At 41.5% G+C, this 12,952-nt stretch overlaps 2 protein-coding genes across 3 annotated transcripts; both read right to left on the bottom strand.

The window, feature by feature from the left end:
• Positions 1-267: 267 nt before the first annotated feature.
• Positions 268-1,988, bottom strand: LOC108145697 (cyclin-dependent kinase inhibitor 1C). Of its 2 annotated transcripts, none has more exons than XM_017271256.2 (3): positions 1,880-1,988; positions 769-1,167; positions 268-551 (listed from the first exon to the last, which is right to left on the bottom strand). In XM_017271256.2, exons 1-3 carry the CDS (start codon positions 1,880-1,882, stop codon positions 546-548), a joined length of 408 nt encoding a protein of 135 aa, XP_017126745.1. In that variant the 5' UTR covers positions 1,883-1,988; the 3' UTR covers positions 268-545. The 2 variants fall into 2 exon arrangements, with proteins under 2 accessions (XP_017126745.1, XP_017126744.1); XM_017271255.2 differs by having other exon boundaries at positions 268-452.
• Positions 1,989-11,041: 9,053 nt separating this feature from the next.
• Positions 11,042-12,641, bottom strand: LOC108146126 (basic proline-rich protein). The gene is made up of 2 exons (XM_017271971.1): positions 12,443-12,641; positions 11,042-12,384 (listed from the first exon to the last, which is right to left on the bottom strand). The coding sequence occupies exons 1-2, from the start codon at positions 12,443-12,445 to the stop codon at positions 11,149-11,151; spliced, it is 1,239 nt and encodes a 412-aa protein (XP_017127460.1). The 5' UTR covers positions 12,446-12,641; the 3' UTR covers positions 11,042-11,148.
• Between the last annotated feature and the right edge of the window lie 311 nt (positions 12,642-12,952).

Here is a 12,952-nt window from a genome sequence, read left to right as displayed (position 1 = left end):
CAGTGCTTCCGTATGCAAATGCCCATATCAGATGGCAAATACATTTTCCTCATGGCATTCCGTGATTAATGAGAGGCCCCTGCCGACAGGGGGTACTCATCAAATCGAGAACGAATCTGTGTACAATTTCGACACACTTTATTGTGCCTTGATGAGCTGTGAATAATATAATTAAAACCTGATACTCTTCCCCCAAAAGTTTGCCACCGCCGACCAGTTTCTATTGGCCTTGGCCGATGATGAACGTAATGAAATAGTCGAACAAAATATGTTTATCATTTTTACAAATAATTTACGTTTATTTATTCGTACTTTACTTGGCAATTCAACAATAACTGAATACTTCGTTTTTCGATCTTTGTCTTTAGAACATCATTTGTCTCTTTGTACTTCGCTCTTTATGCTTTTGATCTTGTCTTGTTCTTGTTGGTCGTTTCTTTGATGGTTTCGTTCTAGGATTAGGATAGGTTAAATAAGATAGTTTGATAGTTTTGATAGTGGTGATCAGTGCGTGGTTTAATGTGTGTTTGATTTAGGTAAAATTGTTAATGCTTGATTCGGTTTGGATTTTGATTGGATTGGTTTGGTTTTGGATTTGGATTTGGAGATTGGTGCGTATAGAGTTGTTGCGGGCAGGTGAGTGGTGGGAGAAGGAAGAGAAACGACAAAATATAGGTGGAATTACTAGGATTGTCGAGCATGTATTAAATATAGTTAAGAGCTAGCTGCGTCCTCTTAGTAGCGGCGCAGGCGGTAGAAACGTCTTACATAGACTGGACGGCGGTACTGGTAGCCGGCCCTGCTGTTGTAGGTGTGGCCCACCAGCTGTTGCTGCTGTGGCACGACCACCTGTTGCTGGGCCACTGGCGCCAGGTACTGGGCCCGCTGGACGATGGGTTGCTGGACGAAGGACTGGGCCACGGCCACGGGACGAGCCACAGGACGGGGGATGGGAGCGGGGGCAGCAAACACAGGACGTGGGGCAGCGGCCACAGGACGAGGGGCAGGAGCGGAAGCCGCCGGCGCAGGCGCAGGCTCATCGATATCGATGTACTCCGGCTCCGGAGTGGCGATGTCCTGGGGATTGGGTCCCTGGGTGGCGGAGTCGGGCAGCTGAGCTCCAGCGGCGATGCCCACAAGGGCCAGGGCCAAAAGCATAAAGAATTTCTGAAAGAGAAAATTAAAGAATTTAAATCAACAACTTTAAAGCTCAGCTCTACGCTTCACGAACTATATCCCTGACCACTCTGTGAACTCGTTAAATGTCTTGAGTGCCTAAAGACTTCAAACATTGTATGCAAAAATAAATTTACTTTACTAATATAAACTATTCAGCTAAATGTTGAAAGACATACAATTTTAGTTATTTAATACATTTCCCAAGCAAATAAAAAAAAACAAGAATAATAATAATGAAACAAATAATTTTAATAAAAAATATTAATTTTAAGTTAATTAGCTCTGCATATAGAGGAGGATTTAAGATATATTTGTTCACTTTATTAAGTCAAAATTCCATTTGAAACAGCTCAAATCAAACAGGAATCTACTTGAAGCTCTAGACTGAATATTTTAGAGCTTGAAGTATATTATTGCTATTTTAAGAACGTTCTGGATCATAATTATGTGCGTGACTCCGGCACGGGTGTGAAGTGAAATAAGTCCCGAGGACCACTCGAAATGAGACAGCCGCGTTGATGAAGTCGTTTAGAACACTTGAGCTTGGGTTGGGGAGCACTTGTGAGTAAGAGTTTTTTTTGGTTTCTGATCTAAATAGATTCAGTTCACGATTCACTTGGTTTTCGGTTTTAGTTTATATCCTGCTTGGTGAAGCAGCAGTTCACTAGGATTCGTTATCCTGCTTTCCAGGATCACATACCATTTTTGTTTTTTTTTTATTGGTTTTTGGGTTTCACGAAATTTTCTCGAGCAGAAGCGATCGAGCAATTTACACTTAAGAAGTTCAAAGCACAAATGATGATGAGCTGGTCAGTGGGTATGAAATTTATACTATATCGCCGGTTCGGTCCGTCCGGTTCGGTTCAGTTCGGTACGTGGGTCTAAGAGAGTCTGGGCAGAGCGGCGGCGACCGCCAAAAACAAAAACCCGGTGAGACACAAACCGCACACCACGTTATACATAGGGCAAAAATAAAATATTAGCAGCAGAAGCGGCACCGTTCAGCACCAAAAACAACAACTGCGGCAGTGGCAATTCAAATCAAAATTTAAATTAAATGAAACGAAACGAATTGAGAAGAATCCGCGGCTAGAAAAGGCGCTGGAGTTGCTGCTGGAACCCTTTGGACAATCACTTCGGTGTCGTCACGAGCCATGACGCACACACAAGTCACAAGACACTGAAAGAGCAGAAAACCACACTGATAAAAATATCAATCTTAAATATGGATCAACTTTATTTAGCCAAGCCACGGTTTTAGCATAATCTCTTGCTCTTAAAAATGCAGCTCAGCCTTTTTGATCCAGTTTTTACTACACACAAGTTCAAGTTCGTTTCCTAAGTCTTTTGTTTTGCCCAAACAATTTTGCAAAAAATAAGAATTTTTACAACTTTAAATTATTTATAAATAGTTAAAAATGTAATAGCTTGTAAAATAAAGTTAATAATTGTTAATTTTTAAATTAATTAAATAATTAAATTACATTTTAATTAGCTCGAGAAATTCTTTTGTGTTTGTTAACTAACCGATTCCAAAATCTTTTTCCATTGATGTTTCCATAATAAATATTGCCATTTTATACGAAAATTTGTCTCAGCGAAAATATCACCATTTAAATGATCATTTATCACCATTTTAAAGTTTGTCGCTTAAGTCTTTTACTTAAGCCATATAAATTACTTTAAACTAAATTTTTGTCAGTGTAAATACTCTGGTTTTAAAGCTATTTATTTTTCTCCCCGCAGCGCGTGCCTCAATTGAATTTTTTTGCCTAAGTCTCTTGTTTTGTCTCCTGCATGAAATAATTTGCATAATATTTTGTTAGAAAAATATTTTCATACTGAAGTGACTCTATTCCAGTTTGCTAGAATAGTCACAAAATCTATCCAAGAGGAAGATTAGTCAACAAAACAGATAACCCAGGAGAATATCTACTGATTTTGTTTATTTTTCTGTATTTTAATAGACAAAACCTGACTTTATCATGTCAATTTGTAGATTGTTTGCCTGGTAGCCCTCTCTTCCATTCATTGGATTGTCTGCTGGCGTGATTGTTTGTATCTTCACTTGACCTCAGTGGCAACAATAAGCAAATTTAACGGCTTTTGGGCATACATCATTTCCGTTTCTCATGCGTGTGTGTGGGGAAATACATTCACCTGCCACCGTCAAGTGAATGAAGCCACTTGAGCCAAAGATGCAGTGCCAATAAAAATGATTTGTTCGATATCAAGGCCGGTCCGAAAAGATTAAGTGGCACAAACACAGGAAATGGTTAAGCTTTTTCGACTCAGTTGCCAACAGACATTGTAAAGATGTTACCATGTCTAAGCCTTTGACTAAAAAGCCCACTTTAAAATGGTTCTAATCCGATCAAGTGACATCATTTTGGCTGCCTTTCACTTGCATTGATTGATGGCATGTTTGTCAACGGCCAAAGATGAAACATACTAAGTATATGCAACATTTTTCATAATCTTACCAAAATAATAAACACCGAAAAATAATTTATTGTGTGTTTTTACGGTTATTAGAAAATTTAAAATGTAATTAATAATGCTTTGGTACGCTGGCATCTTGGGTTTCACATTCATAAATTTGATCTCGCGCGAAACATTTATTATTGGCTGCCTCTGCCATTTGCGGCCATTGTCTATTGAGTCAGCGATTTGACTTGCAAAATGTGTCATTTGCGTCTGAAAAGCATCGTTCTACCAACGGTCACAACACTATTGATCGGTAAATCAATGACAAGGGCGTGGCAAATTTATGCGACCAACAAACGATTTCGATATAGTGCAGGTGTCGGAGGTGATTACATTTATATTAACAAGCTCTTATATATGTTAATGCCAATATAAAATTAATATCAACAGGTAAATTTATTTTCGATCTTTCCATCAACGTGTCATTTGGCCGGAACCAAGGCGAATACTTTTGCTCAATTTGCATACGATAACCAGATATCGCACCAAGTGAATCAAAAGCCATAAGCCGACATAGGAGTTTTGGCCAACTCTAAATGCCGGTAATCGAAGATTCTTTTAATTTATGACCCTCGGCCTGCCGATAGCCAGAATCCAGTCGACTTCACGTGCCCCACGACATTCGTTTTGTTTTGCTCTAAGCGTTCATACATATCAAGCATACGACCTGTTGTCCGGCCGGGGTTAAACGCTGAAATAAATACAAATTATGTGGGTAAGCTTTGTTCGGTTGAGTGTGTTTACATGCGATCCGCTCCACCTGATAAGGATCACAAAAGATGCCCACCCGGGTTTTTTCGAATACATTTTCTTAGCCGCATTTGTTAGCAAGAGTTTTTTGGTCTTCGGTAAGACACGCCTCGTTATCTGGCCACCAGATTTATTTAGCATTTGAATATGCGCGTGTGAATAAGCAGTAAATTAAACATTTTCAACGGTTCGTTTCGTTTCTTGACATCTTTCTTAGCAAACATAACTCCATTTAAAGGGTATGTTGAACCCCAATAAATTTGGATGGTTCTCAGCTGTAATATCATTTTTAATTGGCCTTGACTAAGCAAAGATTCTCAAGCTATTCTAGCTTTCCCGTCTTTTCATCACGATTCTCGACACAATGCTTCGTAAATAGTTTGTGGAATTTTTTATTTATACAAGCTTCCGCACATTCACCACGCCGTCGACCACTATGAATATTCAATATTTTACGCAAAAAATTATAACAAACAACAAGCGAAGCACAGCAAATATATCATCTTGAAGAGACAATTGAAAACTATGGAATACTCTTGTCCAAAAAACATATCAAGATGAGAGGCTGAATGGTCGAAAAAGTTGAGTTACCCTTTGGTTTGGGTATCGATGATCTAGGCCCAGAAATATTTATTGCAACAACTCAAAATGTTTGAGGTACTTCAAAGATTTATAACCGTCTCAATAAATTGTCTTTAAATAGCCCACAAATGTTAATGGTTAGTCTCGTTTCCGCCTCTGCATTTGACTGTAACAAATGATTTAGCAATTATCGTCAATCAGTCACTTGACCTACAGTGGAGCAGTTAGTTTGTGTCCAAAAACGAACAATTCTCTGGAATGGAAACAAGTTGTTTTGCAGGTGTTTAGACTTGTTTAGTGTTTACCCTACAGGGGAAGATGCTCCGTAGATTATTCTGGTTCCAATCGATCCCCGTCGTAGACAAGCCGGCGGTCTGGGACACGCGCACAGTGAAAGCCGCCAAAGAATAACGTTAACATTTAATGGGAAGCATAAATTAATTATTGAAATTAGCCAGAATCGACATCAAATAAAAGCCAAACGGTCACAAGAATCGAAAGGCGACTGAGAATGAGTCTGAGACTGAGACTGAGAATGGCCACAAAGAGCTCCATCTAATCATTGTTTAACTTAATAATTAGTTTTTTATTATCTCCCCCCATAATTTGTTTCGCAACAACAGCGAACAATGAAATCGATTCCGCCCGAGGGCCCAAAAAGCATCGAAGACTCGTCGCGACGTTGGTGGCTGTGAACCTGAGCAATTTAGCCACTTTTGGCACCTTTTTAGCTGGCTCGTGCCGCCGACAAAGACAAGTGAGCTGGCATTTTGAACTTTGACTTTGAATATAGATATAAACTATACAAGACGACACGACTTGAAGCTCATAAAACAGTCATGTCTGCTTGAAAAGACAAAGTGTATAATTTCATGGAACAAGTCGCACTTGATATTGATTTTAAATATAGTCATTAACTTAACTTTAGTAGTTTTCATATAAAATACATTTTTTTAGAGTTTCTATCACAAATATGATTATACAGTTCTTAAAAGACTAAACCCTATATTAAAAAAAATTAATTTGATATAATTACTATACCAATCTATATTTCAAATAACATTAACTCCTTAAAAATTATAGTAAAGCTCATAAAAGAGTCAATTTAATTGTTAATACAAGAGACCAATTTCATTAAATAGGGCGAATTCAATATGGTTTCGTATAAAATATAATATATTGAGTGCCTTTAACAAATAATGTTATACAATATTTAAAAAACAACCACAAATATCAAAAAAATCTTTTAAATGTAAAAACTTAAAATTAATGTACTATCTTTAAAATTATAGAATTGTTTTAAAATGAATGTTCTCTTAACGATTAATGATAACGAGATTTTATGAATCATATAAAACTATATTAGTTTCTAATTTAAACAAATATGACTAATTTTATGCTAATAGACATAGAATTCGGACTGCATTTGGAACTGGTTGGCTATAACTCAAGAATTGAGGTCAGATTTAACATTTCATTAGCAGAGCGTTAATATAGCAATCCAGATAAGCAAAACGTATATAGGGGACATCCATATATGGAGACGGAAATGGATCGCCAATCGGCATGCCCAATAATACTCTGCAAATGTGCTGTAATCGACTGGCAGTGAACTTGAATTCTGAAAAATTGACGCAATAAAACCAGCATTAGGCTTATATGGCTAATGGGATAGTTCGAGGCGATCAATCAGATTGATTTCATTCATGCTGATCTAGTTCGGTGAGAAACGCACCCCGACACGAAGTCGACCAGAGCAACCAGTTCTAGTTCGTCGATTTAAATGTTTATAGATATAAGTATAAGCCATTCTAGCCAATTTGCACAAATGCAAATGCTGATTATTATGGTCGGACGATGCTTAATGGCCATTAGCAGAACCCGTTTCATGGGTTCTTTTTTTTACCGGCGAATGATTATCATGATGGTTATCGCCAAGCGGCTAGCGAGGACGATGATGATGATGAAGGTTCTTTTTGGCCCGCCGTTCTGTCTGCCAAGTGAGATTGTAAGATTCTGGCATCCAACGAATCTGTGAGTCAACGGACGATCATCTTGCCATCGGCCAAATATATAGTAAAACCCAAAATTTGCATGTGTCTGGTGTTTTTGATGCTTTGACTAACTGCTATGACATTGTTTCGATTCGGATGCCGTTTGCTGCGCTTTGTTTGTGTAAGGCCAAGGTCGAAATTTGTAAAGAGATTGTAAACATTGGATTAACTGCTATGCGTCGTGTTGCCTTTTCAATCGGATTCGTTGTGTTGACTCTGCATTTGCATTTCTTAGCCAGCTTTGGACGAGACCCATACTGCTGTTTTGACATCCATTATGGATTGGTTTGACAAGTGCTGTCAGTGCTCTCAAGACAACGACCCACATGGCTGGATGGCCCAGACTATTTATGCCGTTAATTGCTTCACGCTGGCCAGCAGTTTAAAAGTAGCCAGGCAGTCAGCTAGTCTAAAAGTCAGAAGCGGCATTAACAAAATTTGCGTGACAAAGCCGCCCTCTGGGGCTCAAGTCGCACCATTTGAATGAATGAATTTTCAAATTCGATCGATATAGACCGCATCGAGTTTGTCGCTCTTTTCTGCATCTTTTGATTAATGTTGGTGTTTTGTTCGTTATATAATTAAAACTTAGTAGAGCGGACAAAATGTGTTGCCGATGCCTTGGTATTATGCTAATCACTGGCGCCCACAGCGATTTGATTTCAATACTCTCGGCTTACACAGGCAAACATCCTTAACAAAGGCTAAGCCAAATCATCTTTTTTGGCCACGAGCCGATTGACTGACTGACTGCGTCTGGAACGGCCAACCAACAAAAAAAAACACCGAGTAATTGCCAATTTTTGACTGCTAAACGATTTGTTCACGCTCAAGAATCGCAACGTTTAATCATAAATCGCCGCTGTCTGTGGGACTCGTGATTAATTCGCAACCACTTGAATGCTGGCCGGGAAGGTTAAACAGTTGTTAAACATCTATTATCAATTGATTAATTTACTGTTAATGCGATACAAGCATGCGATTTGAGGCGTAGGTCAGGGGTTTTTGTTTTTGCAAAGGAGTCAATATCGGTCAATTGGATGAGGAAGTTGTAGTGCAAATGGATTATGCGGAATTACGCGTGCAGAGCTATAAATTGAGACATCAGTGGGTTTTTAATCGAGATGTATGCTCATTGCCGATATTTAAATGAAACGATCGCGAAAATAGCAAATACATTTAAAAATAGTAAAGACATTAGGGTAATAACAAACTAAATCGAGGTTTGGGGCTTGTATCGATATATGAATAGCCATAAAATTTTTTTAAAAATAGCAAAGTAACCTTTATAAAAATTCAGCTCACGAACTGAGGTGAAGAAAAGTCATTAAGGCAACAAAGACTTCGGGCTACTAGAGATTTATTAACAGCTATACAATATTATTTATAAAAAAAAAGAAATATTTATATAGATCTAGCTTTAAAGATCGTGAAAATTTTAATATTTAATTGGAAATAACAACAATTATTTATTATTTATTTTTATAATTTCCATCAGCTACTAAAACCTTCTCTTGTAATACAATTAAGCGAAGTGTTGAATACATTAAGTTTATAATAAAAAAAAAATTATTTTTAATCGGTCTATAATCTTTGTTTTCTAGGCTACAGCATTTAATTGGTGTAAATTAGATTTACTTACGGCAAATGTGATTGTTAGGCCATAATTAATTACAAAGTCCATGAAACAAAGCTGTCTTAAAGTAACTTTTAAGATTTTTTTAACAATCTTTTATGATTTTAATTGGCTCATTTTGTCAGCAGTAAAAAGATTTAATCTGTTTAAGCATCAATAAAAAGCTGAGATAAGGCAGTGGACAAAGCTACAAATTAACATTAAGTTAATTGTTTACGTCAAGCTTTGACGGAGCTTAAAACTTGAGCAAAAGCCAGATAAAAAGTAGACTACACATTTTGATAGAATCTATGGCCAACAAAAGTTTATTTTTTTTAACCATTTTCAAAGCACAACTTTAAGCTGGCAAATTATATTTTCACTGTTTGAACTGAGAGTTAATTGCATGCGTGAGTGGCTTTCATAGCTGTTTTTTTTGCCCGCTGATCCAGTCGAGCACCGCTGACGACTTGATTCATATTTCGCTTGGCCTGCGCCGTCTACACAAATCATCGTACGCAATGTTTGAAAACGTCTGAGTGCGTTGCTGTTGTTTACAATTGAACAGTTATGAGCCAAGACAGCAAAAAGATAAAATCGAGTGAAGAATAGAAAAAAAAATCAGCGGAAACTGTGCCAAGGGCAATTTCGCCTGTGATTGATTTACAAAAGGGTGGGCCAAACGTAACGCAACGCATATGTGGCCCACGTTGCGTATGCGCAATATTTCTAGGGGGAACAGGTGCTGTTTCTTGACTTTACGGCTTCTTGGCACCGGCATAAATCACTTCGATGACTTTATTGTATGTCTATTAAGCCATAATTATAATATGTTCATTAATATTTTCGATTAGCCCCTGTCGGAATAAAATTTGAAGAATTAATTGGAAATTTGAGATGAACGATGAAGATGCCAGCGGTTGAGAATTTCGCCCTCGGGTAAAAAAACAGATGTATTTTTTTGCCGCTTTCATATTTAGAATGATTTAATATTTATACTCGCATTTACATTTGCGTGTTCGCTTGATGGAGGCAGCGGAATATTAATAGCTTGTTTGGGAAATTTACACCCGGATGGAATTGGAATCGGAATAGTCATCGGTGTGGCAGAAATTAGCTAGGGTCAGCAGGTGACTCGCTCGAACTTCTTTTTTGGGCCTTAGCTTTACTACATATGGAGCCATTTGTACTGCCGTAATTTCCATCGCATGATTATCAAAGCAAGGCAAACAATGCGTGGCGAATCTCTTGTCATGCCCAATCTTTTCAAGTGCCGTGCTGTAATCATAAATCACGCAAAAAGTAAAGTCTAAGTGCAGCTGCAGATGCCTGACAACATAAATCACACCCAAGCCGCTCGTTAAGACGTTAATCAAATGGCTCAGATCGAGCTGTGATGTGTGAGCGAGGCTTAGGGCGCCCGTGTGTCCAGCGAAATTGAAGGCCGTTTTGTATGGTAGGTGCTTATGTAATTAGTGGCAATGTACCCACCCCTCCAAAAAACCCTATTCGAAAATCGTTGCACAACCGCACTTGCAGTTGCAGTTGCAGTTTTGGGTTTAGTTTTAGTTTTTTTTTGTTGTTGTCTCTTGTTTATCTTTCTTTTTTTTGGGAACCTAATGAAGTTGCCACGGCTAACTCAATTTATTGACTAAGCTAAACTGGCGTATTGACTAAATGACTGATTAACCTGGCTGACTGACTGACTGACTAAGTCACTGACGACAGCCGGTGGGAATTGAGTCGTCGATCGTTGATCGCCGATCGACTCGCTCATATTTATTTTGGCTCCACCGGCACCTTGAGTGTCCCATGTATGGATGGATGCAATGTCTGTGGCTATTGCCAATTGCAATCGTTATGGACTCTCACTATTATACCTATCTATATATATATATGTATTTATATGGTCGTTATGGGTTTATAGATATTGCAAACAGCGTCGGCCTGAGAACGTTCACGGCTGCTTGAGGCTCTCGGAATTTCCGCCTCTGAGTTATGGCACCCCCAGGTTTGATTGATTTGACCTACCAACTGGCCACCGGCCACCAGGCCATTGTGCACCACTGGGTGGTGTCTGGGGACTGCACTTGAACCATTGGTATTTTGGCTAGGCCATATGCCTGCACTGTAAAAAAGTAGGGATTTTAAGATAAATATGAATATATGAGAAATGTATTTCTTTATCCATAGAAATCGTTTTTCCTTATATTTTAAATTTAAAAAAAAATATTTTAAATTGCCTTATTTGATTATTATATTTTTCTTTAAGTGTAATGGCTGTCAGAAGTGACGCCACAGAAGGTCGCGTTTTTAAGCTGGGACATTGACCCACCAGCGAATCCCCCGAATGATTGACATATCCAGCTTTGACTTTGGCTTTTCGAGATTTGTTTTTTATTTGGAAAAAGATTTTGGTGGTTGGGGTGGTGGGCTGTGGGTCCAATGGTGGTTCACAGTACAGTGGACTTGAGTACTTGTCTAGAAGGTAAAGGGTTTGGCAGGCTTGTTGTAGTTGTAGCCATCGGGTCCCAGCGAGCCCGCCTCATCGCCACCACTGGTGGGTGGTGGTGGTCCGTACTCCTGGGTGGGTGCTGGTGGTGCAGGTGGTGCTGGGGGACGTGGCTGATAGGTGGGTCCTGGGGCAGGAGCAGGTGGTGCTGGCGGGCGTGGCTGGTAAGTGGGTCCCGGTGCTGGGGCAGGTGGTGCGGGTGGGCGTGGCTGATAAGTGGGTGCTGGTGGTGCAGGAGGACTTGGCGGGCGTGGCTGATAAGTGGGTCCAGGTGCAGGAGCAGGCGGACTTGGTGGGCGTGGCTGATAAGTGGGTCCAGGTGCAGGTGCTGGTGGTGCAGGTGGTGCTGGGGGACGTGGCTGATAAGTGGGCCCCGGAGGTGGTGCAGGCTTGGACGGAGGTGGTGGACCGTATTCCGGCACTGGAGCAGTTGGCTGCGGTTGAGTTGGGGTCACCTCGTTCTCGCCAGGAGGCGGCAGGTACTCAGATCCCGGCTGTGGGCGTGGTCCTGGAGGCTTGGGACCAGGTCCTGGAGGCGGAGGTGGTGGACCATAGCCAGGAGTGGGCTGCGGCCTGGGTGGAGGAGGTGGTGGCGGAGTGGGTTGTGGCCTGGGTGCAGGAGGTGCAGGGGGTGGTGGTGGCAGGTACTCCGGTCCAGGTTGCGGGGATGGAGGCTGTGGCGCCGGAGGCTGTGGTTGTGGTGGTCCATAGGAGGGAGCTGGAGCCGAGGGAGTTGGCTGCGACGACGGACGAGGTGGCGGCGTCTGGGGAGGTCCGTAAGATGGTGCAGGAGCCGAGGGAGTTGGCTGCGGTGGAGGACGAGGTGGCTGGGTCTGCGGTGGTCCATACGAAGGAGACGGGGCAGGAGCAGGAGCCGTGGGAGTTGGCTGCGGTGGAGGACGTGGTGGCTGCGTCTGCGGTGGTCCATAGGAAGGAGACGGAGCTGGAGCTGTGGGAGTTGGCTGTGGCTGGGGACGAGGTGGCTGCGTCTGCGGTGGTCCATAGGAAGGAGCCGGAGCCGAGGGCGAAGGTCCTGGGCCTATGCCACCGTCCTCAATGCCATTTCCCGAGCCCGGAGGCGGAAACGGCACCGACGGCTGCTTGTAGTGATAGCCATCCTCCTGCAGATCCGTGTCCAGGTGGGAGACATCCGCGTGGACGAGCCCCGCTGCCAGGAGCAGGGCCACCAAAGGCAGGAAACAGCGCTGCAAGACACAACACGGATGAAAACCGGCGGCATTTTCCGACTGCCAACGAACTCACCATTTCTGCCAGTTGCCAAATGAGCGCCGCGGTTTTTCCGAGTTTTCCTCGCAGCCGCAAGACAACACACGAAAAATCACTAATCAGCGAATCGAATTATTACCGGTTTCGCAGACGAACCGAACCGCACACGATATTGCTGGAAGCCGATGCGACGTCTTCGTTGCAAAATCACAAATCGAATGATGCCCAAATGTTCTCCCTTGGCGCATTTATACCGGCCTGGCCCAGAGCAGCCCCTAAGTTGGCTAGCTTGGCTGAGTTGGCTAAGTCGGCGCTCGGCGCTCAGCAGATGCCGAAGTTTTGAGTCAGCCAGCGAGACGAGTTTTGGCCCAATCGACTCTCAGTCGTCATCGTTTTAGTCGTCGTCGTGATGCTGCAACCTTTGATGTAGCCACAGGTGAGGACAGAGATACTGTATCTATATCTGGTAATCTGGTAATCGGCGAATCAACGACGATTGTAAGTCAATAACAGCGCGTACTAGTTAGTGTTTGCCTATAGCCCGGG

The sequence above is a fragment of the Drosophila elegans genome, unplaced genomic scaffold, assembly GCF_018152505.1.
Source record: "Drosophila elegans isolate 14027-0461.03 unplaced genomic scaffold, ASM1815250v1 contig_208, whole genome shotgun sequence".
Classification (NCBI taxonomy): Eukaryota; Metazoa; Arthropoda; class Insecta; order Diptera; family Drosophilidae; genus Drosophila; species Drosophila elegans.
The sequence above is the reverse complement of the archived record's forward strand: the minus strand, read 5'-3'. Positions and strand labels throughout refer to the sequence as shown.

What these genes read in the sequence shown, in the direction of transcription:
- LOC108145697 (XM_017271255.2), bottom strand. An exon ending in AGTACCGCCGTCCAGTCTAT is followed by an intron (nt 453 to 768) that starts GTAAGACGTTTC and finishes TCCTAATCCTAG; the next exon opens with AACGAAACCATCAAAGAAAC.